Consider the following 26,855-nt stretch of genomic DNA (forward strand, 5'->3'; position numbering starts at 1 on the left):
CATCAACTTGCCTACTCCCCAAAGATAACTGCCATCTAGTCAGTGTTATATTTTAGATTTGCCTGTTTTTGAATTTTATATAAATGGATCCGTAGGTATGTATTCTTTTGTCTCTGTGTCTTAAAAATCAATGTGAGATTCAACCTTATTGTTTAACATAGGAATAGTTCACTCATTTTCATTGTTGTCTGTTATTTCATTGTATAAGTATATACAATTATAAACAATTTTACTGTTATTAGTCAATTTGGGTCATTTTCATTTGGACTTTAAAAAGTAATGTTGCTATTATCGTGAAGTGTGCATGCTTTCTTGGTGTGTGTGTGCACATTTCTGTCGGGTACATACCTAGGAGTGCACTTGCTGACTTAGAAGGAATGTGTATGTCTGTCTTTATTACATGATGCCCAACTCTTCACAGATGGTTATTCTAATGGGGACACTCCCACCTGCAGTAGAGAAGAGTTTCTCTTTGTTTCGCATTCTCTTTCATGCTTGGCATTTAAAAAAATGTCTATCTTGGTGGGTGCATTGGTATTTTTTTTTTTTTGAATCTTCAAAATATTTTATTACAAAATACAGTACAGCGCTCACAGGATGTTTCCCAATGTTCTCGAACACACACGCGGCTGCATGAAGCACGGCAAAATACATGGTAGTTGGCCACAGGAGTCTAACTTCTAGAATCATTTCAGTCCCCGTGGAGTCACAGAACTCTGTAACAGGCAGTGGAATGGACAGTCATCGTGGCCGGCGGGGCTCCTGACTGCGATCGAGGACATTTTCTCCAGGGCGTGAGTCCACATCCAGGGCTGACAACCGACCAAACACCGGGACCCGAATCCGTACAAAGACGAGGCAGAGTGGAGAGGAAACAACTCTGGACAACCCAGAAGTCTCGGGCCGCTACTTCTTATTCCTGGGTTTTAGCTCTTCGGCTGCATTACGCAGGAAAATGTAATTTTTCTTTTGGGGATTATAAAATTCGTGTCCCTTTGACCAGTCGTAGCTGGAGGCGTAGGCGAATATGTTCCCGTTGTGATTGAAGCAGCAAGCCGCTATCGGCTGGTTGAGCTGTTCGAAAGTTTTTAGTTGTTTCGTTCTGGCATCTTTGTCCCAAAAGCTGAATCTGCCATCCGACCTCACCGTGGCAAGCGTGCCGTGGACAGGATGGAACGCGATCCCATTTACCGCATAGATGTCCTGAGGAGCTGAGGTATTGGTTCCGTTCGAGCGGTGACATTTGAAGGTAAAGTTATCTTTGGCGGGATTTGGGGGGTTGATGTAGTGAATAGCAACCCTCCCCTCGATGCTTCCCAGGGCGAAACCAGTCGGCTTGTTCTGTTTGTCTTTAAAAATAGCCACACATCGATGCTGATGCTTCAGTGGAGACTCTATCCTCCTGAACTCGGATGGTTGGTTCTCTAACTGGTAGACAATCAGTCCTCTCTCTGCAGTGGCCACCACAACCATAGGGTAGATCACATCGGCACAGTAACATCTTTCAGAGAGCTGCAAAACCATCATAGGATTTGATGATCGTGTATCCCAAAACTTCAGAGTCTTATCCCAACTGCCGGTCATCACACAGCTGTAGTTGGGCGCTTTGATCCAGTGTACGGTCTTCACAGGGGCATCGTGCTGTGCAATCTGTATTGCTTGATTGCTGTTGAGGTCCCACATTTTGGCAGTTTTATCACATGATGCTGTAAATACTTTGCTCCCATCATCACTCCAGCAGACATCTAAGACAGGCCCTGTGTGCATCTGCTGGGCTTTTGGAATAGTCTGTCCACTATCTTGAACTTCCCAGCAGCGAACATCGTTAGCCCATGATCCTGCGATAAGGAAGTTCCCAGGTAAGGTTGGTGGGCTAAAAGACAGACAACCAATGCTGTCATCAGGAGAGGATGTTACTTCAATATCCTTCATAGGGTTGTGGTTATCTGTGCTTGTGCTGCCAAACATGCTGGTCCCACTAGTTCCAAAACCCGAGGTTGTCCCAAATAGACTCATTTTGGCCCTGAGAGTCACGCCGCGGCAGAGAGCCGGTGGCCGGCAGCGCGGAGGACTCGGGAGACTGCGAACCCGCTCGGGAACGGAGGAGGAGAAGGCGAGGTGCTGGGCACCGAAACCCCAAGGGCCGAAATACCCTCACGCCGGTGGAGGAAACTCCCCCGGTGCATTGGTATTTTATCATGGCTTTATTTTGTATTTCTTCAATAACAATGATGTTGACACTGAATACCTCTTTATGTGTTTATTCTGGCATCTGGATATTCTGTCTTCAGATGTGCTTGTTCAAATCTCTTGCGTGCTTTTCTTCTGGCTATCTGCCTTTAAAAAATCTGATTTGTAGAAGTTACTTTTGCATTCTGGATAGGGCCCTTTGTTGAAATGTGTTGCAAATATACTTTCCCACACTTTGGTTTGTTTTTATACTCTAGTGTAGTGTCCTTGCATGGCTCTAAGTTCTGAATTCAAAGATAGTCAACTGTATCAAGCCCATCTTTGCTCCTTTTGTAATTTATGTTTTTTGTGAAGTTTTTAAGAAAACTTTTCCTGACTTGGATAAGAAGAACCCCCAAACCCTATTTTAAAAGTTTTTCTGTTGCTGTTTGTTTTGTTTTTCACATTTAGGTTTACCATCTATCTAGATTTGAGTTTTACATAGAGTGAGGTAGGAGTTGAATTTTGTTGTTTTCATATGAACTTTCCATTGTCATTCTTTGGTGACAGTGTTGTCCTTTCTCCATTGCTCTGCAGTGCTACCTTTATTATTATTTTTTTCCAAAGGTTTTTTTTTTTTTTTTTTTTTTTTTAATTTTAAGTAAACTCCACACCCAACCATGGGCCTTGAACTCACTACCCTGAGATCAAGAGTTGCATGTTCTACCAACTGAATCAGCCAGGTGCCCCAGTGTCACCTTTATTTTAAATCAGTGTTCTTATATGTGTGTATCTGTTTGTCCCACTAAGCTATTTATCTATAAACCTTAATCTCTAGAGGATATTAATTTTTTGAAAAGGCTTTTGCCGTTAAGTTGAAGGAAGTTATTTGTTTGCTACCTTTATAAAAAAGTAATAAGTTCCCTGAAGTTACTTTCCTACAGACAGTCAGGCTGATTCTGAGATTCCTAGTTGTCCCAGCTATAGGAGAAATTGCAGAAACAAAGGCAGTCATTAAGAATTCAGGATCTCTTTTTTGTCGGCTCCTCTTCGTCCACCCCTGGTTCTCTCAAACATCTCTCTTGTTTCTGGGAATCTACCTTCTGTCTTTCCTGTTTCTACACTCCTCCCTCTCAACTGAATTTGGAAAACTGCAGAGACAAACAAAAGCATTGATAACACAACCCTTTCCAGGGCCACTGGCACTTTCAAATGGTCTCCTTAGAACAAGATGGTTCCCAAACCAAGAGGGATGGTTCTTTCATGATAGGATGTTGGCATTCTAAGGTCACCACAGAGGGCTACTGTATTCATTTGTAATAGGGCAAAGCAGGACTTGGTGACATCTCATTCTGCAGTCTAGAGAAGTCACCTAATTAATGTGTGGGAAAGAGGAATAATTAATATCAGGTGATATCTTTCTAATTTTTTTTTTGTGTGGGGAGGGGAGGCTTCTTAGTGACCTTTAAATTTTACCAAATGCGTAATTATTTATTCAGCTTCCTGCAAAGATTAGCTCTTCTCTTAATTAATTGTTATGGAATTGCATGATTTAATTAATTATTATGGAATTGCAGTCCTTCCTTTAAAACTCTTTTAAGCAAAAGTGAAAATACAGAAAGCCTTGAAGGTGGACCTTCCTTCCCCAAAATGTTACTTGTCTTCACCTGGTTCCTTTAATGAAATGTTAGCCTACAGGCTTCCCCCTGCCAGTTGTGGCTCCAAGGCAATGCTTCAGCTGCTTGGGTCATTTCCTATTAAGGAATCTTTCTTAGGAAGACCGTGCCCCTTTCTTTATTTTGGAGCCCCGTCCTGACAGGGGCCAGCTGACTGAGATGTAGTGCAAGGCTTGTACCCCGTTACCTCTAGATTCCATTTGGTTGGATCAGACTGGAGAAGATTCAGTTCAGTTTGATTCAGTTCTCTCTCTTCTGAGCACCTATAGTATGCTGAGCACTGAGGTATGCAGTAAGAATACAGAGGTGAATCAGATAAAGCAGGGTACTTGCCCTCATGGTGCTTATATTCTAGCAGAAGGCTGGACATAAAACAAGTAATGGCAATCATGAGGGGAGTTTTGGATGACACCAAACTACTCATATACTCACTACATCCAGGAGAGAAAGCAAATGTCAGTTCAGGCTTCTGACTTCACTTTGGATCAAGTTACCTAAAATTCAGGCAACCATGGCTCTTTTTCTCTGCCTAACCCGCAATGTTAAATGTTAATTACATTTAACAAATATTTGTTGGGCAGCTAATTGATAAGAGGCATGGTGGTGCATGCTAGGGAAACAGGGCTTAGGGGAGAGGAGGAGCAGAGCCCAAAGATGAGTAGAATGTGATTCCTGTTCTCAAAGGGCTTGGGATTTGGGGGTGGGTATGGGTAATAGGATATAAGCACAAAGACAATGTAAAATGTACCCTAAGAAAGGCAAGTGTGACAAGTAAATGACTTTGAACTCAGGTGGAGATATAATTTGGGGGGGTGGTGGGGAGTGGCATTGTGAAAGGCTCAGTAAGGAAGGGATATTTATGGTGATTTTTAATGGGATGGTCTTTTAAGGTTCCCAGCCCCAATTCCAACATGGGCAAGAGAGGGGCACGGGAGCTCCCCCACATACAATACCAAATACAAGACCTCAGAAGGCAGTAGAGTCTCTGAGCATTCAACTCAATTCTGACGCTATCTATCCCAAGATGGCTTCAGATTCCACAGGTTCAGGACTCAGTCATACAAGACTGCCTTCCACCCTCTACGTCAGACACCAGTTGCAAGCCCCAGGCTGTTACCTGGGCTTCTGACCAATTACAGATTGGAGATTCCAATGACCCTCCTCCTTAGGTTTGATTAATATGCTAGAGCATCTCTTGGGGCGCCTGGGTGGCTCAGTGGGTTAAAGCCTCTGCCTTTGGCTCAGGTCATGATCCCAGGGTCCTGGGATCGAGCCCCGCATCGGGCTCTCTGCTCAGCAGAGAGTCTGCTTCCTCCTATCTCTCTCTGCCTGCTTCTCTGCCTACTTGTGATCTCTGTCAAATAAATAAATAAAATCTTTAAAAAAAATATGCTAGAGCATCTCATAGAAATCAGGGCAATAGTTAAAATTTACCAGTTTATTGAAGGATACAATAAGGGGTATGATTCAACAGCCAGATGAAGAGGTACATTGGGCCAGGTGCAGGGAAAGGGAGTGGAGCTTCCAGGGGCGCCGTTCTCCCCACACCTTCAAGTGTTCACCATCCTGGAAGCTCTCTGAACCCAGTCCTTTTGGGTTTTGATGGAGGCTCCACTACAGTCGTGATGGACTAAGTCACTGGGCATTGGGTGATTCAACCTCCAACCTCTCTCTTCATAGGTAGGAAGTAGGACTGAAACTTCAAACCCTCAAATAACCTGGTCATTTCTCCTGGCAACCAGCCCCCCATTCTTAGATTATCTAAGGGCTTTCCAAAATCTATCTCATTAACATAACAAAAGACATCTTTATCACTCTTGTCACAGGAAATTCTAAGGGTTTTGGGAACTGTGAGCCAGAAACTGGAGGAAGATCAAGTACACATCAGAAGTATAAATTTTGGTCATTTAGATTTCTTATAAATCACAGTGCCACAGATGGCAGGGTTTTAACCAGAAATTATGGGGAGAGGCTTCTGGGTGGAGGACAAGGCATGAGAAAAGATGCAGAAGCAGGAGGCTCTAGCTACAGGGGAATGGTGGGAAAGAAGGGGCTGGAAAGATAGGTGGGAAGACCACAATATGAAAGGCTCTATGTGAAAAAGAGGAAACGAGTGTGCATCTAATTTGATTGGCAATTGTTATGGAGGGAGAAAGTGCATTATTGTAGCTCTGTGCCTTTGAGACATTTTTCTGGCCATGGCAGCGGGACAGAGGGTTGACAGAAAGGGTGGCAGCAAGGGTGTTGAGATAATCATTTGGAGGTGATTGAAATAGGTGTTACACAAGAGCCTATAAATATTAGAAGTGAGACCGAGAAACTGAAGTGACTTCATCAAAAATGAGTTTTTTTTTTCTTTGTTCCCTTTTTTCCCCTTTGCTCCTTTTCCAGCTTCTATTCTTGTTAGGACTTGCACCCTCAACCCACTCTACACAAGCCTTGTAATGCAAATAGAATATGTTCTCCATGTAAGGGATGAAAAGGTAATGATAACTTTGGTGTCTTCCAGCATAATAGCTGGCCAGGCAGGGCTGTCATAAGGGTTCTCCGAGACCACTGACTCCAAACATCTTGATGCCAAGACCCCTGGCTTCAGAAAATAAGTGACTTTTGAAGGACCTGGGCCCTGTCCTTGTTTTGACCATTTCCTGGATGCCTAAGATGTCAGTAGACCACAGTTGCCAATAAAAACCCCAGGCCCCAAGCAAAGATGAGACTCATGTTCTTTTTCCTTTCAGAGTCTCCCGGATGCTCTATCCATCTCTCTTTTTCTCTCTATCTTCAATAACTGCTTTCACTTCCTGCTGGTTCACGTTTGATTTCCATCCTGCATGAAGCCAAGGACCCTCTTCGCAAGTCCTGTGGGATCCCCTCTGGGTCCTTGGACCCAGCCTGTCTGTATCTGAAGGGTCTCAGGGGAGGAACATTGGGAACATAGAGGTACAGAATTGAACTATAGAATGACCCTTCGTTCTCATTATCAGAGATGATTCTAAGATTTTGAACTTTGGTACCCAGGAGAAAGACGGTATCTATAGCAGGCAGTTCTCATTTGTGTGTTTGGATTTTCCTGTGTCCACTGTGTGGGGTTTATGGTTCCTATCTTCCAAAGAGAAGAGGAGGCTTGAAGGGGCCAGGCCTTTTATTAGTTTCAAGTACCTAGGTGTAGGCACTCTACACAGGTTTAGCCAATTCCTCTGTTGGGACACTGAATCTGGGGAGGTGACATGGGGACCCAGAGACACACCTTCCATGAAAATAAAAGCACATGGAAATAAAAGCAAAGCCATTTGATGCCCTTGCCTCTACCCTGCCCAGTCACACTGAGGCTCCTCCCCATCTTGACTATAACCCCCTTGACTACACAGGCCTGGGATATATCCTTGTCTGCCCTCAGCTGTTTTCCCTGAGTGGACATTACACCTTCCATATTGATACACTGTGGGGTGCTGAACAATTCTGCCCAGTGGCCACCAGCAGCCCAGACCCGGGCTGGTCTCTCCCAAGTTCAAGAAGCTAGAGATAGTAACTCACCATTTTCAGTGTGTCTTCCTTAGCCACGAACACATTTTTAGGGGGAAATGGAACCTGTGAATGTGAACTTTTAGCTTTCTGGTTGCTGAATGAGTAAGCGAATGCACTATTTGCATGACATCCATTTCTTATATAAATACGTGTCCTGGCTGGAGAACGAGACCGTGCGTGCCTGACTTCCATTACTAACAGCTGGCGGCCAGGCGGGGGGATGGGGACGGCTTCCCAGAAAGAGCTTAAGCGGAGTTCCTCGATTAGGGTTCTAGTCCCATCATTATCACCACGTAGAGGGGTGGTCGTGAAGGTGAGCTCTTTATTTGTCTTCTCATTGTTATAAAATCATTTGGGCAGGCTTTAAAGGCCCCACTAGCCGCTTTTACTTCCCAAACGTTCCCACCTGTCCTTAGATGCAGTCTAAACGCACTTCCGCCGTGAGCCTGCGCCGCTCTCCTCGGGGCGCACACAAATATCCGGGTAACTGGAGAATTCCCCGCTTCCTCTCCTTTCTTCCTGCCCCTGACTCGGTCAGAACGCCAAATAGACCGTACAGGACAGAGGGCTGGGATGAAGTGAGCTGGGGTGAAACTCCTCTGCGTTCTGCATTTAACTAAGGAACTTTTTCCATTTCTCTGCCTGGAGGATTAATGAAGGTGATTCTTTCTTTCTTTAGGACTGGGAAAATTTGGATAATCGATGCATGGATTTCAAAATTTGAACCTCTTCTGGTGTCAGGGTGACTGAATAAAAATGACCTAGGAGGCTGGTTAAAAATAGAGCTTCTGGAAGTGGCTGGGCGTCTCAGTCAGTGGAACCTCTGACTTTTTTTTTTTTTTTTTTTTGGACCCTTGATTTTAGCTCCTGAGACGGGCTCTGTGCTCATCAGGGAGACTGCTTGAGATTCTCTCTCTTCCTCTCTCTTCCTCTGCCTCTCCCCACCTCTGTGCACGTGCACTATCTCTCAATAAATAAATAAAATGCCCCCAAATATATATAGCTTCTGAGGTTTGGACTGGAATCCAGGCATGGGTATTTTAAAAATGATTTTATTTATTTATTTATTTATTTATTTATTTATTTATTTATTTATTTATTTATTTGAGAGAGAATGAGAGTGCAAGAGAGAAAGAGAGAGAGAGCACGAGAGGGTCAGAGGGAGAAACAGACTCCCCGCTGAGCGGAAGGCAGTCGCTTCACCGAGTCACCCAGGCGCCCCAAGGTATGGGTATTTTAAAGAAAGGTTTGTGCTCTAATTCTAAAGCACAGCCAGGCTTGGACGCCTCAAGAGTTCTAAAGTTGGCTTCCTGAATCTCGCAAAATTACTGAACCTTATTTGAATGAGTGATAATTAACCACATCGTTTGTTCGCTACTATTGTTCTTTAGTATGTCTTTTTTGTCTTTGAGCTTGTATGATTGAGGGCAGCGGCTATTCTTAGTTATCTTTGTAACTTCAGTAACATCCAGTAGGTATTAATAAGTTATCATTAAATTAAACCAGAAACATCGTGCACATTCATTCAGTTTATACGAAGGCGACGGTGTGTTGTTTTACACTGACAGGAGCTTCCTGGCTTACTTATTCCCAGTTTTTATTCTTTCGATAGGGCTTCTTCTCCCTTCTCTTGCTTTTGCCTCTTGCCTTTTTCCCTCTGCTACTCCGCGTCCTATTTCCTGTTGTGGAGAATTAGGACAGACAGTACCAGGCACCCGAAGAAGCTCTTCTTGGTGTGATTGGCTGGTTGGTTATGGCAGCCAAGGAGGATTAGAAAACTCTGTGTCTGGACTCTCAGTCTGAAGTCCTTTTCACTAAGCCAACAATTCTGCCTCTCTTCCATCCTGTGAATAAGAGAAAGTTTTCTTTTGTTTCCTTCTCAAAAACACAGCCCTTCTGCAAACACCCACACTTCCAATGGAGACGGTCCTTTGAGCCCTTGGGGTCCTGCCTTGCGAAACGACTGCAGTTGCGGAGATAAAGGCAATGAAACAAATGCTATCAAGGCTTTCTCTAAGCTCCTAGTAAACGGATTTGCATGCCTCGGCTACCGAACAAACTGAAACAGTAATTGACCCTGCCAACCGCCCATGATTATTCAAGGTGCAATCTCAAGGGGCCTCATTCATCTCTTTGCTGGAGTCTTAGCTGACTGCAGAATAATTACAGGGAATTCCAGTTAAGACTTATAAAGATTTGTCACTGGCCGGTGGGTACCACTGGCTTAGTAAAACTCAACATAGTTATAATTAGTATAAGCCAGCTACAAGTAACCTCTTGTTAAAATGCAAATTATTAGAACATCTATTACCAAATAAGAAAAGTTTTTTTTTGTTTGTTTTTTTTTAAATATTAAGGATTCCAGGCACAGGAATGTGTGGTGAACTTGAAAAGCTTGATGCCAATTAAGTGCTTCACTGAATTAAAATGAATTGATGTTATTAATAAAGACTCAAATGATCTACCCTGCCAGCCCAACCTTTTACCACCTTGCATTTTATTAGAAATGAACTTTTCAATTAAGATCTGTCTTCCCACACTTACCAAATTGAGTTTTCCAGACTTCTGCTTCAGTCCCAGGAGCTGAAGGAGCATGGTAGGGGCTAGGTTGGGAGTAGGTGGTGGGTCATGCCCAATTTGCCATGACAGCTTGCCAGTCTCTGACACCATATTTCAACTTCTTTTCAGAGTAATGTGGTCCCTTGTCTAGGTCCCTGACACCGAATAATTTATTGAATAAAATAGTGCAGTTTCAAGGAAAGTGAATGAAGATGTTTACACTTGGTGGCAGCTCTCTAAAATAATATTTGCAGCGAAAATTAAGATGAACCCTTCTTAATTTGGGGAAAAAGAGAAGGAATAGATAGGAAGAAGAGTGTTTAAAGACCTCTGATTATTCTTGACTTAGTTTGTCCTGTGAAGAGCTTTTCCATGCAAATGAGAAAACATTCAATTTGAAATTTTCCCCCTAGAAACTAGGTTGATTTGCCAATGTTTGACCCATTAATTATTTTATAAGTAAATAGAGATATAATTTAAGGCATGAGTCAGCACTTCTCAAGAATCAGTAGTATATTTATTCTGATTTGGTGGTCTCTTGAAAGTGACGTAATTATTTCAGAGGCCCTTTTCCACCTTCACCTCCTTTTTTCTTTAGCTGGGATTCACCTATCTTGCCACGTTACTCAGAATTGGAAAGAAATGCAGAGTTGGTTGTTTCCACTAGTTTATGTAATCACTTCCCTCCCTCTGGCCAGTATTGGCTGGACAAAACTTGTGGGTTTTTGGAGGTGAGGTGGATTTCTTTGGATCTCATCTTTTATTACGTGTGCTTCTCATCTCGCTACCAGTTTTTCAATATGATGTCTGTTTCTAGTCAGCGGTGGCCGTGTGGTGCCTGAGTTCCTTGTTTGCCTCACTCCCTGCTGTCTGCCTGGTGCTGGGAGAAAGCAGTGCCAGGTACCCAGGGACTACATACAGCCCAATCCCCTCCCACCTCAGCAGCTCGGTTCTCTGACCCTCCAGTTCCCTGCACCAAGCCTACACCATCCCCTCAACTGTCATCCCCCACATTGTCCATACCCCTCCTCACTTCTGGGTTGTGTTCACACTGTCCTCCCCACTGAACCTGCTTCCCTCCTTTTCTCTTTCAACCAAATCCTACCAGATGGTTTCCACTGGTCCACAAAGTCCTGGTTTCCATAGTCTGACTGTATCTTGCCATCATGTGCTGTCACATCATGTACTGCCATAGGGTCTGGTTTAGTTCTTTCAGGGTTTCATAAGAGATGGAACTTGTCCTCATGGATTTAGGCATAGGTGAGCAGTGTATGTCCTGTTCCTGAAACTTGTATGGCAAGTGTCCTTCAAACACGGGGCACAGCTCAGAGGCCTAGATTAGATGTCCAGTCAATGCTCACTGTTCACTGTCAGTCCTCTTTCCTCACCTCCGCCGTGTGTGACACCAGCCTCACTTGGAGTGCTACCTCTCTGGCATTCTTGGTCATCACTTTAGGGCAGGTCAAAACATGGCTGACATTCCCTCCCTCAGATTTCCTTACCTTCCTCTCATCTTTCTAGACAGTTCAGCAGCATCTACAGAGAGGTTGCATTCTTAATGGTTGGCTTTTTCCTGGTGGCCTGTGTCCTAGCCCACCTTGTTTCTTCTTTCTGCCTCAGGTTGCTTTTGCCTTTTCCTCTCTCTTTCCAACCATAACATACCATGAATTCTTTTTAAAGGTCCATTTTGAATTTGGTCTGTAAGCCTCCTATACATGAGAATAGTCCCTCTCTATTTAAAAAAAAAAAAAAAAAAAAGCTTTTATAATTTGTACTTTTCCCTGTCAGACTGACCTTCTCTGCACTTAGTTCAAATTACTGAGCTTTTATTGTATTGAGCTACTCTTTCACCCTTAAATTTCAAAAATGCCTTTTTCTGTCAAATCTTATTTAGGAGGGTTAACCGAGGAGTATGACTGTATGTAGAGTGTTGACATCCCACAGGCTCCTTGAAATAGATGACCTTGGTTTTGGGCACTGAGATAATTAGCAAAAGAAAATTGACAGAAACCAACTGCTTCCAAGATAGCACAGGGTCACAATCAAAGGAAGGGCAGCAGAAATTGAACAGACAAGCCAATCAAAAACAAAAGCTTACCAAGGGACTTGGATTTTTAAAGAAAATCTTTGGAGCGCCTGTTATTCATTCAACAGTAATTGTGCAGCATGTATTGAGCAACTACTATATTATCTACATTGTTCTAGAGACTGGTATTAATAGAGAAATGAGACAGGGTGAATGACCTGCTTACAGACTAGCCAGCTGGGAGTCAGGGCAGTGGCAACAGTAGAACACATAAAAAATGTACTTTTCTGGGGGAGAAAAGGTGGTAAATTTAGTTTGGGATTCAAAGTACCTATAGTATACCTAACTGGGACTGCCAATAGGGGTTGATTTCTCCACTCTGGAGATGTTGAAGCTGGCATTGCATGAGTAGCCATTAGTGATGTTGCAGAAGGGGTGGCTCTTTGGACTAGATGAGCTCACAGAGTGGATGAAGGCTACCATATTGATGCTCACAATTGCTCAGTGTGATGCCTTCTCTTTAATAGTACTCATGGAAGGGGGTGAGGGATTCTGTGAGCTTCTCAACCCTTGGCCATACCACCTTCCTCTCAGAAGCAGAAATCACAAAGGAGATGTCTCCTTTCTGTAATCAAGGTTGTGAAAGCAATTAAAATGTTCTATGGCTTATTTCCTGCCTTTCGAGACTGCTTTATAGAAGCACATCTGGAATGGCCTTCAACCTGGAAGCCCTGGTCCTAATGGAAAGAAAGGGGAATGTTTGTATTTCTTAGGAAATGAACATGTACTGCTCTCTCTCTCTTTTTTTTTTTAATTAAAGCTATTGGGGGAAAACAGGTTCACCCTATCAGTAAATTTGAAATAATAACTTTTTTCCTTGTTACCAAAATACAAACTCATCACAGAGAGTTCAGACAATACAGATAAGGGAAATAATGCAGTAAAAATCCTCCATCCTGACATAACCACTGCTAACAACATTTTTGCCTTCTGATCTTTTTTTTTTAAATGAACATATTGATATATATTCCATAAATAGTGGGTTCATACTGTGTAGTGTATACTATTATATAATCTGCTTTTTTCACTTAATAGTTGTACTCAGTATGTTTTATCAGTTTAGAGGTATAAAATGAGTTCATATTACTTCTAAGATTCTAGTTAAATTAACCTGTGGCTCCAACATACAGAATATCTTTCTTTCATTTCTCTTTCTTTCTCATCTCAGAGTTTGAGCTCACACATGAAGTTAAAAAACCCAAGGGTATTTGCTTAACTCTCGGACTCAGTCTTGGTCACTGTCTTGCCTTGGAAAAAGACTGGAAAATCTGTGTATTCAAGTTCCATTCTCTTGACTGTGGCTGTTCTTTTATTTTTAATTCCAGTAGAGTTAACTTACAGTATTAATTTCAGGTATACAATATAGTGATTCAGCAATTCTGTATATTACTCAGTGCTCATCAGGATAAGTGTACTCTTAATCTCCTTCTCCTATCTCACCCATTCCCTAACCCACCTCCTCTCCGGTTGCCATCGGTTTGTTCTGTATAGTTAAGAGTCTGATTTTTTGTGTCTTTTTTCTTTTGTTCATCTGTTTTGTTTCTTAAATTCTACATATGAGTGAAGGCATACGGTATTTTTCTTTCTCTGACTGACTTATTGGCTGTTGCTGTTCTTGATGCCACATGATAGTGCTTCAGTGTTGGACCTGACCACTACCGAAAGGTCTGTTGCCATTGTCACTGTGGTCCAACAGCCTGGGATAGTGACTGACCACTTTAGAAAGGGATTTTTGGAATGATGTACATGTTAGCTCAGGAACAGCTTTTCAGCATACTCTTGAAGGGGGAAGAGAAGTTATCTTTTCTCCATTATTACCTAATACACTCAGCTGGGTTCTACTACCTGCTTGGGCTCCTACAAATGCATAGTCACCCAGTTGCAGGTTGGGTTCTTTAGAAATTTGGGATGTAAGATGTCTGTTGGGGATCAGCACCTGAGAAAGGAAAGGGGAAGAAGCAGGATTGGGCAGAGGGAGAAACTGAACTATGGTGCAGGTCTGACAAAGCCTCAGCTCTTCCCCTGGGGAGCTCTGGAATGAGTACTGCCTATCATGGTTGTTCTGTGTTGGGCTGAAATGGCTGTGCCTTTGTACCTCTGTCTCACTCGTCACTGGAGGAGGACATGACCTTGGCCAGGTCAGGCCAGTTCTCTCTGTAGCTGAGGCACACCAGAAAGATCCCTGCTGTCCCTGAAGTTGGGCAGCAAGTCCTTCCCTGAAGAGGGATCTGCATGGTGCATCTCTGATCTGCCACATCCCATGGTCTCTGTGGCTCCACTTCTTCATATATTTTGTGGAAACAGCTCTCCCAGGATACCAGTGGGACTTATGATACAAAACTTAGAAGAGGGAGATTAGTAGGATGAGCTGTAGCTTTTGCTGCTGCAGTTGGTCTTGGGGCTGCAGTTGATTTTAGTTTCTCTTCTACTGTCCATTGCAGATTTCTCTCACCTTCGTTGACCAGATCTGCTAGCCTCAGCGGCTTGAGCAGTGGCTTGAAGCTGACTCTCAGGGGTCTGAGACCTAGGTAAGTACAGCTTCCTCAGGCAGGGGTTGTTGTACCTGTTCATTTATGGTCATAATTGGGGAAGGGAGGACCAAGAGGTGTCCAAATGAATTACCTGAATGCCGCCCATATTCCTCCTTGCCCCTGTTTTGTAACAATAGTCCTACCTTATTCTCATGATTGGGGATAATTACTTGGTTAAGATGGAGACTCCTCTTTCTGCCTGTACCCAAAGGCAGCAGCTTATAGTTCAGTGCGGATTTTGCTAGTTCTCTGGTAGACATTTCTTCTCTGGGGCCCAGATCTTAATCCTTGTGGGGCACAAAGTTGTGGGGATAGGAAACACAAATTTTTTAATTCAGTCATTGAGAGAAATGGTAAGTGGAGTTATTTTTACTTCAATCTTTTGGTTCCCAGACCTATGTATTCTTTCTACAGTGAACAGTGTGGTGTCATGATATTTCATTTAATGTCTATACTGTGTCCTAGAGGATGGCATCTCATTCTGTCAGAGTATTGCTTCTGAGATGATACTTTCTCTGTGACTTTTATGGGCTTATCCAACACTCTATCAGGACTGCAGCTCTGGGTATTGTGGAATAGGATATGATCAATGGATTTTGTGATCATGGACCTACTCCTAGTCCTGGCACAGAAGAAGTATCTCACCGTGAAATACCAAGTGACTATGTGTTCAGATTTGCCAATCATGAGTTAGGTTCCATCAGATCTACCAACACATATGACCAGGTAGGCCTAGCTATCTATTGTATTATGAAAGTGGTTCATCTGGGAATGAGCATCAAGAGGTTTTCCATTTCTTCCAGGGCCTGTAGCATGCCAGGAGTTGTTTTCCTAATAGCATCTAATTCTCTGGTGCAGACAGCATGGCCTTGCTCTAGAATCCCAGACCATGGCATCCACCACTGTTTTAACAGCACTCCCTTCCCAATTCATATCCCAAGTCTAATCTCACCAGTAACCTCTAGTTCAAATGATATAACCTTGCTTTAGAATCCAAGGGCCCCACACTGTGATTCTCTAACTGGAGCTTGCCACAAACTCCAACAAGGATTTTTTTTTCACCTACTACTGCTACCTGTGTTATCAAAGGGTCTCCAGGATCATATTGCCTAAGTGGCAGGGCTGTTTCACTGCAGCTTAAACCTGCTGAACTCTTTCCGGCTCCAGGCTTTATGGAAAGCTGGCTGCTCCTTGGTCACTAGGTGTACAGATCAGAGCAGTAGTCCTCCCCTTCCCCTTCTCTCTCTCCCCTTCCCCTCCTCCCTCTCCTCCCCCTCCTTCCCCTCCTCCCTCTCTTCCCTCTCCTTCCCCTCTTCCCTCTCCTCCCCCCTCCTCCTCCGCCTCTGCCGCCCCTTTTTTTGTGGTATGAAGTACAAGAGGCAATACTTTTCTTAAAATCAATTATTAGACAGGATGTCCAGTATGGTCCTGGTCCCTAGAGCCTAAAATTTTTACCAAAGTGGTGGCTCTACTTTATGAATCACTTTATGAATTTTCATAGGGTTAATCTCCCACCCTCTGAAGTGTGTATGTCTTATGAAGTCTAAGTGATAGCTACTGCTTGTGTATCTAGTACAATCACCATGATATTATCAATGTGATGGATCAGTATTGTATTGGATGTTCAGATGATTCAGATCTTTTTGGATTGTAGTATGACAAAGTACAGAGAGTTAACATAGTCCTCAGGGAAAACTATAAATAAATAACAGCTCTCTCACACAAATGTGGAGTGTTTCCGATTCTCTTTTCTGATCCATTTATCAAATCAAATCAATAGCCATATACGATGTACCTGATGCCATGCTAATTTGTTCTAGCAGATATCACATCTGCTATATGGTTCCAGCTGGGCTACTGTTTGGTAGAGCTTGTGGTAGTCTACATCAGGAATTTAGCAAACTATAGTCTGTGGACCAAATGTGACCTGCTGCCTGTTTTATAAATAAAGTTTTATTGGAACACACAGCCACCCCTACTCACATGTTGTCTGTAACTACTTTCACATCATAATGGGAGCGTTGAACTGTTGTGGCAAATTGTATGGCTCACAAAGCCTAAAATGTTTAGTATCTGGCCCTTTGTAGAACATGTTTGCTGATCACTGGTTTACATTAATCTAGGATCTATCTAGTTTCTGTAGGAGCCGGAGTGGTGAACTGAATGGAGATATTAAGGGGGCAGCTAACACTTGATCCTTTAGATCTTTGGGAGAGCACTAATTTCCACATTCCCTGCCCAAACTCCCCCTCTGTATTGGGTGATGTCAATTGCTAACTATAAATTTAGCACTGGAGAGATCCCCACCAGGTTAATCTGTGGGTCCAGTGAACCTACTATAAGCCAGATCCTGGCCATGTCTCCATTTATTACCTGTTTCCCATTTATCCCTACTCTAATAAGGGCCCATGATAATATCTCAGGTTTTCAGGTATCAGCTTAGGTCCTCAAACCCTATGTTCAATAGTGCTGGCTGTTTCCCTTTTCCCAGTGTACATTTACCTCAGTCCCTTTCAGGGGAAAAGTCAGAGCAATCAATATAATGTTTACTGCTGTGATATTACCAAGTCCTTCCTCCTGGGTATGAAGCAACCTCTTCAGTCAGTGGGTTCTGGATCTGAACATTGGTTCAAATCTGGAAACTCCATTAGGGATCATGCTTTTTGTTGAGGAGACTATTCAGTATCCCAGTCATTCATCGTTGATTTATTCTGCTGATATGAACTTAGTAGTACCCATCTATTTTGCCTTTAGGTATTTGGTATTCTGTTAATCATCTGTATAACTCTCTACAGCTCAGGTTTCTTGACTGCTGTTCCAGCCCTGCCATTCATTACCATGACTGCAGTCCTCTGGCTTTGAGCTGTTTACATCTACCATTTGTTCTCTATGTTTTGGGGGCCCATCATCCCCATTGCTATTAAGGAGTGAAGTCCCATAACAGGCTTGCCTACCATTACTTCTGGCCTATGCAAGAGCAACATAACTGATCATTTTAATGCTGGTGCCCCTCTCTCTACCACATTCCTTACAGTTTTGGTAAATGGTAGGTCCTCTCGGCCTTTCTATGGAACACAGTCATTGAGTAGGTCTTCTGGCCCTACATAGTATCTCCATTTCAGCTTGGCCACTTCTTTAGAGTCTTTAAATCCCTTCCTGCACCATTTGCCTTGATAATCTTGGCATTGCATCTTTGTTCAGGGATCACCACCATTTTTTTTAAAAGGAGCCACTTTCATAGCAAGCTCACATTGTCTTTTGGGGTCCTTGTCAAGTGTTAAATTCTGTATATTTGGAGACCACTTCCAAGTTCTGAACACTTTCTATTTTTTAAATTTATTTTTAAAAAAATTTTTATTTAAATTTGATTAGCCAACTTGTAGTACATCATTAGTTTCAGATGTAGTGTTCAATAATTTATCAGTTGCAGATAACACTCAGTGCTCATCACATCACGTGCCCTACTTAATGCCCATCACCCAGTACCCCATCCCACATCTGCCTCCCCTCCGGCAACCCTGTTTATTTCCTGTAGTTAAGAGTCTGTCTTGGTTTTTCTCCCTCTCTGATGACTTCCCCTTCATTTTCCCTCCCTTACCCTGTGATCCTCTGTGCTATTTCTTATATTCCACATATGAGTGAAACCATATGATAGTTGTCTTTCTCTGATTGACTTACTTCATTCAGCATAATACCCTTGAGTTCCATCCACATCAATTTAAATGGTAAATATTCATCCTTTCTGATGGCAGAGTAATATCCCATTGTGTATGTATGTGTGTGTGTATATCTATATCTATCTATCTATCTATCTATCTATCTATCTCACATTTCTTTATCCATTCACCTGTCAATGGATACCTGGGCTCTTTCCATAGTTTGGCTATTGTGGACATTGCTGCTGTGAACACTGGGGTGCAAGTGCCCCTTCGGATCACTACATTTGTATCTTTGGGTAAATATCCAGTAGTACAATTGCTGGGTCACAGGGTAGCTCTGTTTTTAACTTCTTGATGTACCTCCTTACTGTTTTCCAGAGTGGCTATACCAGCTTGCATTCCCACCAACACTGTAAGAGAGTTCCCCTTCCACATCCTCGCCAACATTTGTTGTTTCCTGTTTTGTTAATTTTAATTAAAATTCTAATTTTAATTAAATTTAGTTAATTTTAATTAAAATTTTAATTTTAGCCATTCTGACTGGTGTGAAGTAGCATCTCATTGTAGTTTTGATTTCTATTTCCCTGATGCCAAGTGATGTGGAACATTTTTTCTTGTGTCTGTTGGCCATTTGTGTATCTTTGGAGAAATGTCTGTTCATGTCTTTTGCCCATTTCTTGATTATATTGAGATTGATAAGTTCTTTACAGATTTTGGTACTAGCCCTTTATCTGTCATTTGCAAATATCTTCTTCCATTCTGTAGGTTGCCTTTTAGTTTTGTTGATTGTTTCCTTTGCTGTGCAGAAGCTTTTTATCCTGATGAAGTCCCAATAGTTCATTTTTGCTTTTGTTTCCCTTGCCTTTGAAAACATGTCTAGCAAGAAGTTCCTGTGGCCGAGGTTGAAGAGGTTGCTGCCTGTGTTCTCCTCTAGGATTTTGATGGATTCCTTTCTCACATTTAGGTCTTTCATACATTTTGAGTTTTTTTTTTTTTAGCACTTTCTTATTTTAATTTGTGTTCTAGTCACCTTAATTAAACACCTTCAGAATCCAGTCCCATATGCACATATGTACATGCCAGCACATAGTAGTATATTTGGTCTGGGTTTGCAGCTTTCCTGAAAACATTATCCCTTTCTTTCCTTATAAGGCCCAGTATATTCCCAGCTGGGTTATGCTATGATTTAACCTGTTATAGGCCTAGTGGCAAGAATGGTGGGTGAGGCACTTCTTACTGCCTTCTTGGGAAGACATCTTTGCATTATCTTCCAGGATGAGGTGGAAGGGGTCATATTAGCTCTTAATAGGGTGGACCACTTCTGTGGGCTCAGAAAAGTCAGAGGGGTCTAGGGAGTCAACATCTTCAGGGGCATCCTTCTAGATGTCTTCATTGCATGACAGTTACTAGGTTTCACAAACAGGGAGACCTTGCCCTGACCTCGGTATAATAAACCTACCATAGTTGGGCATTTGACCTTTTTTGAAGGTCAGGTACTTGGACCATTAAGTCCTGGCCTTGAGCATTTGTTTTCTCTTTCATTACTCTGCAGGAGATGAGGACTTCTTTGTGCCACCAACTGGTCCTCTGGCTTTCACACTTGATTTCCCATTGCTTGTTAATTTCCCTTAGCATCTAGTTTATTTCTGAGGAACATCAATGCACCTTGACAATAACTACATAATCTCATTGTCCTTGTAGTTTTGCTTGTCTTCCCTAAGTTTCAAATGCCTGATATACTGCAACAATGGATGATAAGAGACAATTTGTATATTTTCTTTCTTTTTGTTAATGAACATATCCTATTAATATTATAGTTAATTTTGTGGATTGGTTTCTCAGGGACCATATCATATGCAGTTTTATATAAATGTTTTTGAATAAATGTATATTTTGAGGGCAGTGGGTTTTTATGAATGGAAGTAGTTTAATTTATTTAAAAATCCTATAACACACAAATCCTGAGAATTCTTGTTGATACTAAGAAAGGACCTACTATGTGCCAGGAACTTGAAGGGTATTCACTCATTTAGTCCTCATTACAGCCCCATGAGGAGGTTACTGTTACTCTTCTTATATTTTTTAATTGAGGAATCTGAGTCACAGAGTGGTCAGCATTTCCCCAGGGTTGTACCTACTTTTAATTGGATTTTAAACTCTGTTGGCTTGGCTCCAGAGCTATAATATGTCTATGCTGTATTTTGAATAAATCTCTAAAGATTTAAAAAATATGTCTTCTTTAAAAAATATAGAGGCAACTGAGACTATTTTCACCTGACATTGTTTTCAAAAGTCTATCTTGTTTGTGGAATTTTTTGGTCAGCAGTATAAAGCCGGATTGAAAACAGACCTCACACAACAGAGAAAAGATACCTGTGAAGTTTTGTGCTCCATGTAGTTACAGTTCTATTTAAGCATCTTTGTGGTCGGAAGCACATCTCTAGTGTCATTGGTAACTTGAGTTAGAGACAGAATATGATGTGCAGCACCCAAGAGGGATGACACCCACATCCCCTTCCTTTCATTAAAGCCCAAACCTGCCCTCATTACCTCAGGCCTTCTCTGCACCAGCTCTTTAACATAATCACAATATCACTTGATGCCCAGCTGATCTGGGGCCTGCTAACAGGCCTCTGGGAATGGTGATTAGGACACAGTGCATGGCTCTTATTCCAAGAGGACTGACCCAGCTATCACATGCCATAAATACCACCCTGACAGAAGCTTGAAAATTGGTTCTGGTTGATTGTCTTTACATGGTGCTGTGACTCATTGCTTAATTTCTTCCTGATGCTTTTGCCATAAAGGCTCTGTAGCCTATAATTTTTGTAAAGAATAGATCTAATTCATGGTGTTAAAAAAAGGTTTCAGGTAACTAATCACATTTGTGGGACATCAGTCCTAGGGTAACGCTTGTACTTACTATCCTTTTTTTTTTTTTAAATAAGGTATCATAGGTTTAGTTTATTTGCTTTTCAAATCAGTATCAAATAAAATGAACACCTATTATGTGAGAGGCACATAAATTTAATCCTCTCTGCCTCCCTTCTCCATCCTTCCCTCCACGGCTACTAGCTACTATGTACTGTGTTCATTTTTTTTTTAAATTTTATTTTTTATAAACATATAATATATTTTTATTCCCAGGGGTACAGGTCTGTGAATCGCCAGGTTTACACACTTCACAGCACTCACCATAGGACATACCCTCCCCAATGTCCATAATCCCACCCCCCCAACCCCCCTCCCCCCATTAACCCTCAGTTTGTTTTGTGAGATTAAGAGTCACTTATGGTTTGTCTCCCTCCCAAGCCCATCTTGTTTCATTTACTCTTCTCCTACCCCCTTAACCCCCCGTGTTGCATCTCCTCTCCCTCATATCAGGGAGATCATATGATAGTTGTCTTTCTCCGATTGACTTATTTCGCTAAGCATGATACCCTCTAGTTCCATCCACGTCATCGCAAATGGCAAGATTTCATTTCTTTTGATGGCTGCATAGTATTCCATTGTGTATATATACCACATCTTCTTTATCCATTCGTCTGTTGATGGACATCTAGGTTCTTTCCATAGTTTGGCTATTGTAGACATTGCTGCTATAAACATTCGGGTGCACGTGCCCCTTCGGATCACTACGTTTGTATCTTTAGGGTAAATACCCTGCAGTGCAATTGCAGGGTCATAGGGTAGTTCTATTTTCAACATTTTGAAGAACCTCCATGCTGTTTTCCAGAGTGGTTGCACCAGCTTGCATTCCCACCAACAGTGTAGGAGGGTTCCCCTTTCTCCGCGTCCTCGCCAGCATCTGTCATTTCCTGACTTGTTAATTTTAGCCATTCTGACTGGTGTGAGGTGATATCTCATGGTGGTTTTGATTTGTATTTCCCTGATGCCGAGTGATGTGGAGCACTTTTTCATGTGTCTGTTGGCCATCTGGATGTCTCCTTTGCAGAAATGTCTGTTCATGTCCTCTGCCCATTTCTTGATTAGATTATTTGTTCTTTGGGTGATGAGTTTGCTAAGTTCTTTATAGATTTTGGACACTAGCCCTTTATCTGATATGTCATTTGCAAATATCTTCTCCCATTCTGTCAGTTGTCTTTTGGTTTTGTTCACTGTTTCCTTTGCTGTGCAAAAGCTTTTGATCTTGATAAAATCCCGATAGTTCATTTTTGCCCTTGCTTCCCTTGCCTTTGGCGATGTTCCTAGGAAGATGTTGCTGTGGCTGAGGTCGAAGAGGTTGCTGCCTGTGTTCTCCTCAAGGATTTTGATGGATTCCTTTCTCACATTGAGATCCTTCATCCATTTTGAGTCTATTTTCGTGTGTGGTGTAAGGAAATGATCCAATTTCATTTTTCTGCATGTGGCTGTCCAATTTCCCCAACACCATTTATTGAAGAGGCTGTCTTTTTTCCATTGGACATTCTTTCCTGCTTTGTCGAAGATGAGTTGACCATAGAGTTGAGGGTCTATTTCTGGGCTCTCTATTCTGTTCCATTGATCTATGTTGTCTGTTTTTGTGCCAGTACCATGCTGTCTTGATGATGACAGCTTTGTAATAGAGCTTGAAGTCTGGAATTGTGATGCCACCAACTTTGGCTTTCTTTTTCAATATTCCTTTGGCTATTCGAGGTCTTTTCTGGTTCCATATGAATTTTAGGATTATTTGTTCCATTTCTTTGAAAAAAATGGATGGTACTTTGATAGGAATTGCATTAAATGTGTAGATTGCTTTAGGTAGCATAGACATCTTCACAATATTTATTCTTCCAATCCAGGAGCATGGAACATTTTTCCATTTCTTTGTGTCTTCCTCAATTTCTTTCATGAGTACTTTATAGTTTTCTGTGTATAGATTCTTAGTCTCTTTGGTTAGGTTTATTCCTAGGTATCTTATAGTTTTGGGTGCAATTGTAAATGGGATGGACTCCTTAATTTCTCTTTCTTCTGTCTTGTCGTTGGTGTAGAGAAATGCAACTGATTTCTGTGCATTGATTTTATATCCTGACACTTTACTGAATTCCTGTACAAGTTCTAGGAGTTTTGGAGTGGAGTCTTTTGGGTTTTCCACATATAGTATCATATCATCTGCAAAGAGTGATAGTTTGACTTCTTCTTTGCCGATTTGGATGCCTTTAATTTCCTTTTGTTGTCTGATTGCTGAGGCTAGGACTTCTAGTACTATGTTGAATAGCAGTGGTGATAACGGACATCCCTGTGTTCCTGACCTTAGCGGAAAAGCTTTCAGTTTTTCTCCATTGAGAATGATATTTGCGGTGGGTTTTTCATAGATGGCTTTGATAACATTGAGGTATGTGCCCTCTATCCCTATACTTTGAAGAGTTTTGATCAGGAAGGGATGCTGTACTTTGTCAAATGCTTTTTCAGCATCTATGGAGAGTATCATATGGTTCTTGTTCTTACTGTGTTCATTTTGTAAGACTCTCTATTGGATTGGTCTCCTGTTTTATCATACCATATGCAGATCCAACACTTCAAGTTTAGATCCCAGAACAGCAGTAATGCTGAGAACATTTCCAATACTTATGATTTTTTGCGACATGAGGCAGAGTCTCAGCACATGCTCCATCTAGTCATTGCTTTCAGCTCTTACACACACCATAAACACTGATTACACTGATAACTTGCGTTGAATGCCATTGTGGACTGCCGTGTTCCAGCCATTGTCCCTCCTCTCCCAAGTCTACACTCCAACCAAGAGTTTCCCTCCGTTAGTTAGCAAAGGTAAGCTCTCTGAAGACAAATTCTTCCATCACTATGTTCCCAAGATCCAGAATACTGTCTGGCACATGTCAAAGGGTCAATAACTGCTTGTTGAATTCAAGTATGGCACATCCATGAAAATAGGCTGTTTACTTTTTTCCCTCCCTTTTCATAAGGGTCTTGGTTCTTATCATTATAAGCTTATTAGTAGAAATATTTTTTAGTTCACCCCATTTTGTCTGATTGCAAAAATAACATGTATTACTTCTAGATATTTTTGGAAAACACAGAAAAAATTAAAAAGAAGTAAATAAAAAAACCTCATTCCTTAATATTGCCTTTTTTTTTTTCCTTTTTTAAATTTGGTACCATAATTTCCAGATGGTTTTGGATCCTGTTTTCCACTTGTCATTATATTGGGAATCTTCCTCCTTATCATGATTATATATATATGTATATGTGTATACATATGTATGCATTTATCTCTATACATGTATATAAGTATGTACCTATCCATATAAAATATATAAAATATAAAACATTAAACTATAAGATCTTTATAAAAATATAGGTAGATCTAGTCTTGCTTTTTGTTGTCGGGGGGAATGAGAGAAGTATGCGTTATCTTTATTGTGGTAATGGTTTCTTGGGTGAGAGAAGTATGCGTTATCTTTATTGTGGTAATGGTTTCTTGGGTGGATGTACATATTGCAGATTGCCAAGTTTTACGCTTAAAATGTGTACAGTTTAGTTGACTTCAACTATACCTCAATAAAATTACCAAAAAAATGGCATGAGTTGGTCTTTTGAAGCGTTCTTAAATACATGAAGAGAAATACCATCAGAAGTGCTACAGAGTGATACAAAGAATACTATAATAAAAGCCCCCAGCTTATACATACAAGACTTTCCTTGTGCAGGATGGCTATGATGATTTACAAGCAGCCTTTGTGGACCTGTGCCTTCATGGGTATGCCTCTTTGTAGATGTGCTCTGTGGGTGTGTGACCTGTGCAGTCACAGAGGATTCTATGCCTGGTTTAAGCCTCTACGGTCACCATCTTAAAATTCTTTTATTTTCTGGCTGAAATAACGGAAATTTATTTTCTCACATTTTGGAGGCTGGAAGTTCCAAGGGAGGTGTCAGCACGTTTGGCTTGAGGCTGTCCTTCGTGGCTTGCAGATGGCTGCCTACTTGCTGTGGAGCTGCGTGATCACGCTAGCTTTTTTACGCTTAGTGGTAGCATGTATATTTTTCAATCCTCTGATTTTAACTTCAGTATCTTTATCTCTAAAGTGGGTTATTTGTTACTCTACCATGGCTGGAAGCAGAAGTTGCCTTCTTACTTTTCCAAACCTACTTTGTTCTTTCCTATAAATGTTTTTTTTTTTTTTTTATCAGCCAGAGTTCGATTCTGTGGTTTGCAATCAAGAATGTTGGTGGTATGATACTGCTACTGGGAGCAGACTGTAAGCAACCATTCGTCAAGGGAAGTTGAGGGATCTAGGCTTGCTATTTGGGGGCAAAAGTTGGTGAAAATCCCTTTGTATTATTAGGAGATGGTCTTCTGGGGGCTCAGAGCATGCAGTGGTGAAAAGAATCCCTTATTATCACCTGAATTGAATAGCTCACTGAATACAAAATTTAGAGAAGTAAAATTGGCTCCTGGGATTCAGGGATATGAAGGGAGTGGATAATTAAAGATATTATGGGATGGCCCAACACAGCCGGACCTCACAGGAAGGGAGATAAGAAAGTAAATATCAGAGCCTTCCTCTCCGTCCTCCGTCTCTTGTGCTGAGGCTCTCCATTTTTCTGATTTGTTATATTTCGAGTAATTTTGGATTGTATCATACACCTTATGAATGTCATATTGTAGAGACTCTGAATGCTGTTTTTCATTTCCTCTAGTAAGTCATGTTTTTTCATTCTAGCAAACTTGATTAGATATGAGCTTCAAACTCTGCTTTTCTTCAGTTCCAAACTGAGTTCAGTTCTCATCTTTTACCTTTAGGTGAGGTACTTTGAGCCTGCTCCTTGCAAACATGGCTCAGGAGACAGCCAGGTATGTGAGGAGGGCTGAATTTGAGTATTCCCTTTCTGGTTCTTTTCCTTGAAAAATTTTTCCTTTACCCAGTGACTGCAGTTACCCTGGACTCCATACTCTGATTCCCTAGGCCAGAAAAATGGCGACTTTCCACCCATGCTTGATGCTCTGTATATGCTAACTGAGCCTTCCTTCAGGTTATAAGAGAAGCAGCAAAATGGCGTACTTATGCCACATACTGCCCTCTCTCATGCATGGACTCCCCATAGGAATATACTTTCCTTCAATTTCTTGTGCCTCCATGTAGCTGCTGCCTGTGTATGTCCATATTTCATAGTATTTCTCTGTGGAAGGCTTATTCCATGCGGATTATGTAGAGGGTTTATCCTACGCAGAGTAGGATGTTTACTTGGCTATTACTAGAAGCTCAATCCTTGTTTTATTTTTTTAATTTTTTTTTTTAATCCTTGTTTTGAAACATCTCTTTGGGGGCGCCTGGGTGGCTCAGTCGGCTAAACATCTGCCTTCAGCTCAGGTCATGATCCCAGGGTCCTGGGATCGAGACCAGCATCGGGCTTCCTGCTCCATGGGGAACCTGCTTCTCCCTCTCCCTCTGCCTGCTGCTCTGCCTGCTTGTATTCTCTCTCTGTCAAATAAATAAATAAAATCTTAAAAAAACCCAAATCTTTGTTTTTTCTCTTCATGTTTCTAGACGGTCCCTGCCCCTACTCTTATGGATGCAATGAACCCTTCAAATGTTTTCAGGTTTGTGGTAAAATCGGGTCCCCGGATGTTACATGTGGGAGGGACATTAAAGATTATTTAGGAGAACCTCTTCATTGCACAGACAAGAAAACTGAGTCTCAAGGAAACAAG

The 26,855-nt window shown here is 41.7% G+C and overlaps 1 protein-coding gene and 1 long non-coding RNA gene across 2 annotated transcripts in view; one reads left to right on the plus strand and one right to left on the minus strand.

The window, feature by feature from the left end:
• Positions 1–707: 707 nt before the first annotated feature.
• On the minus strand, positions 708–2,173 carry LOC125105393 (mRNA export factor-like). Its single transcript, XM_047738858.1, has one exon. The coding sequence runs from the start codon at positions 2,014–2,016 to the stop codon at positions 907–909; it is 1,110 nt and encodes a 369-aa protein (XP_047594814.1). The 5' UTR covers positions 2,017–2,173; the 3' UTR covers positions 708–906.
• Positions 2,174–14,459: 12,286 nt separating this feature from the next.
• LOC125105395 (uncharacterized) overlaps positions 14,460–26,855 on the plus strand; it is a 159,424-nt gene continuing 147,028 nt past the window's right edge. The window contains exon 1 of the long non-coding RNA XR_007128886.1: positions 14,460–14,543. This is a non-coding gene — a long non-coding RNA (uncharacterized LOC125105395). The remainder of the gene's footprint in view (positions 14,544–26,855) is intronic.

The sequence above is a fragment of the Lutra lutra genome, chromosome 7 (genome assembly GCF_902655055.1).
Source record: "Lutra lutra chromosome 7, mLutLut1.2, whole genome shotgun sequence".
NCBI lineage: Eukaryota > Metazoa > Chordata > Mammalia > Carnivora > Mustelidae > Lutra > Lutra lutra.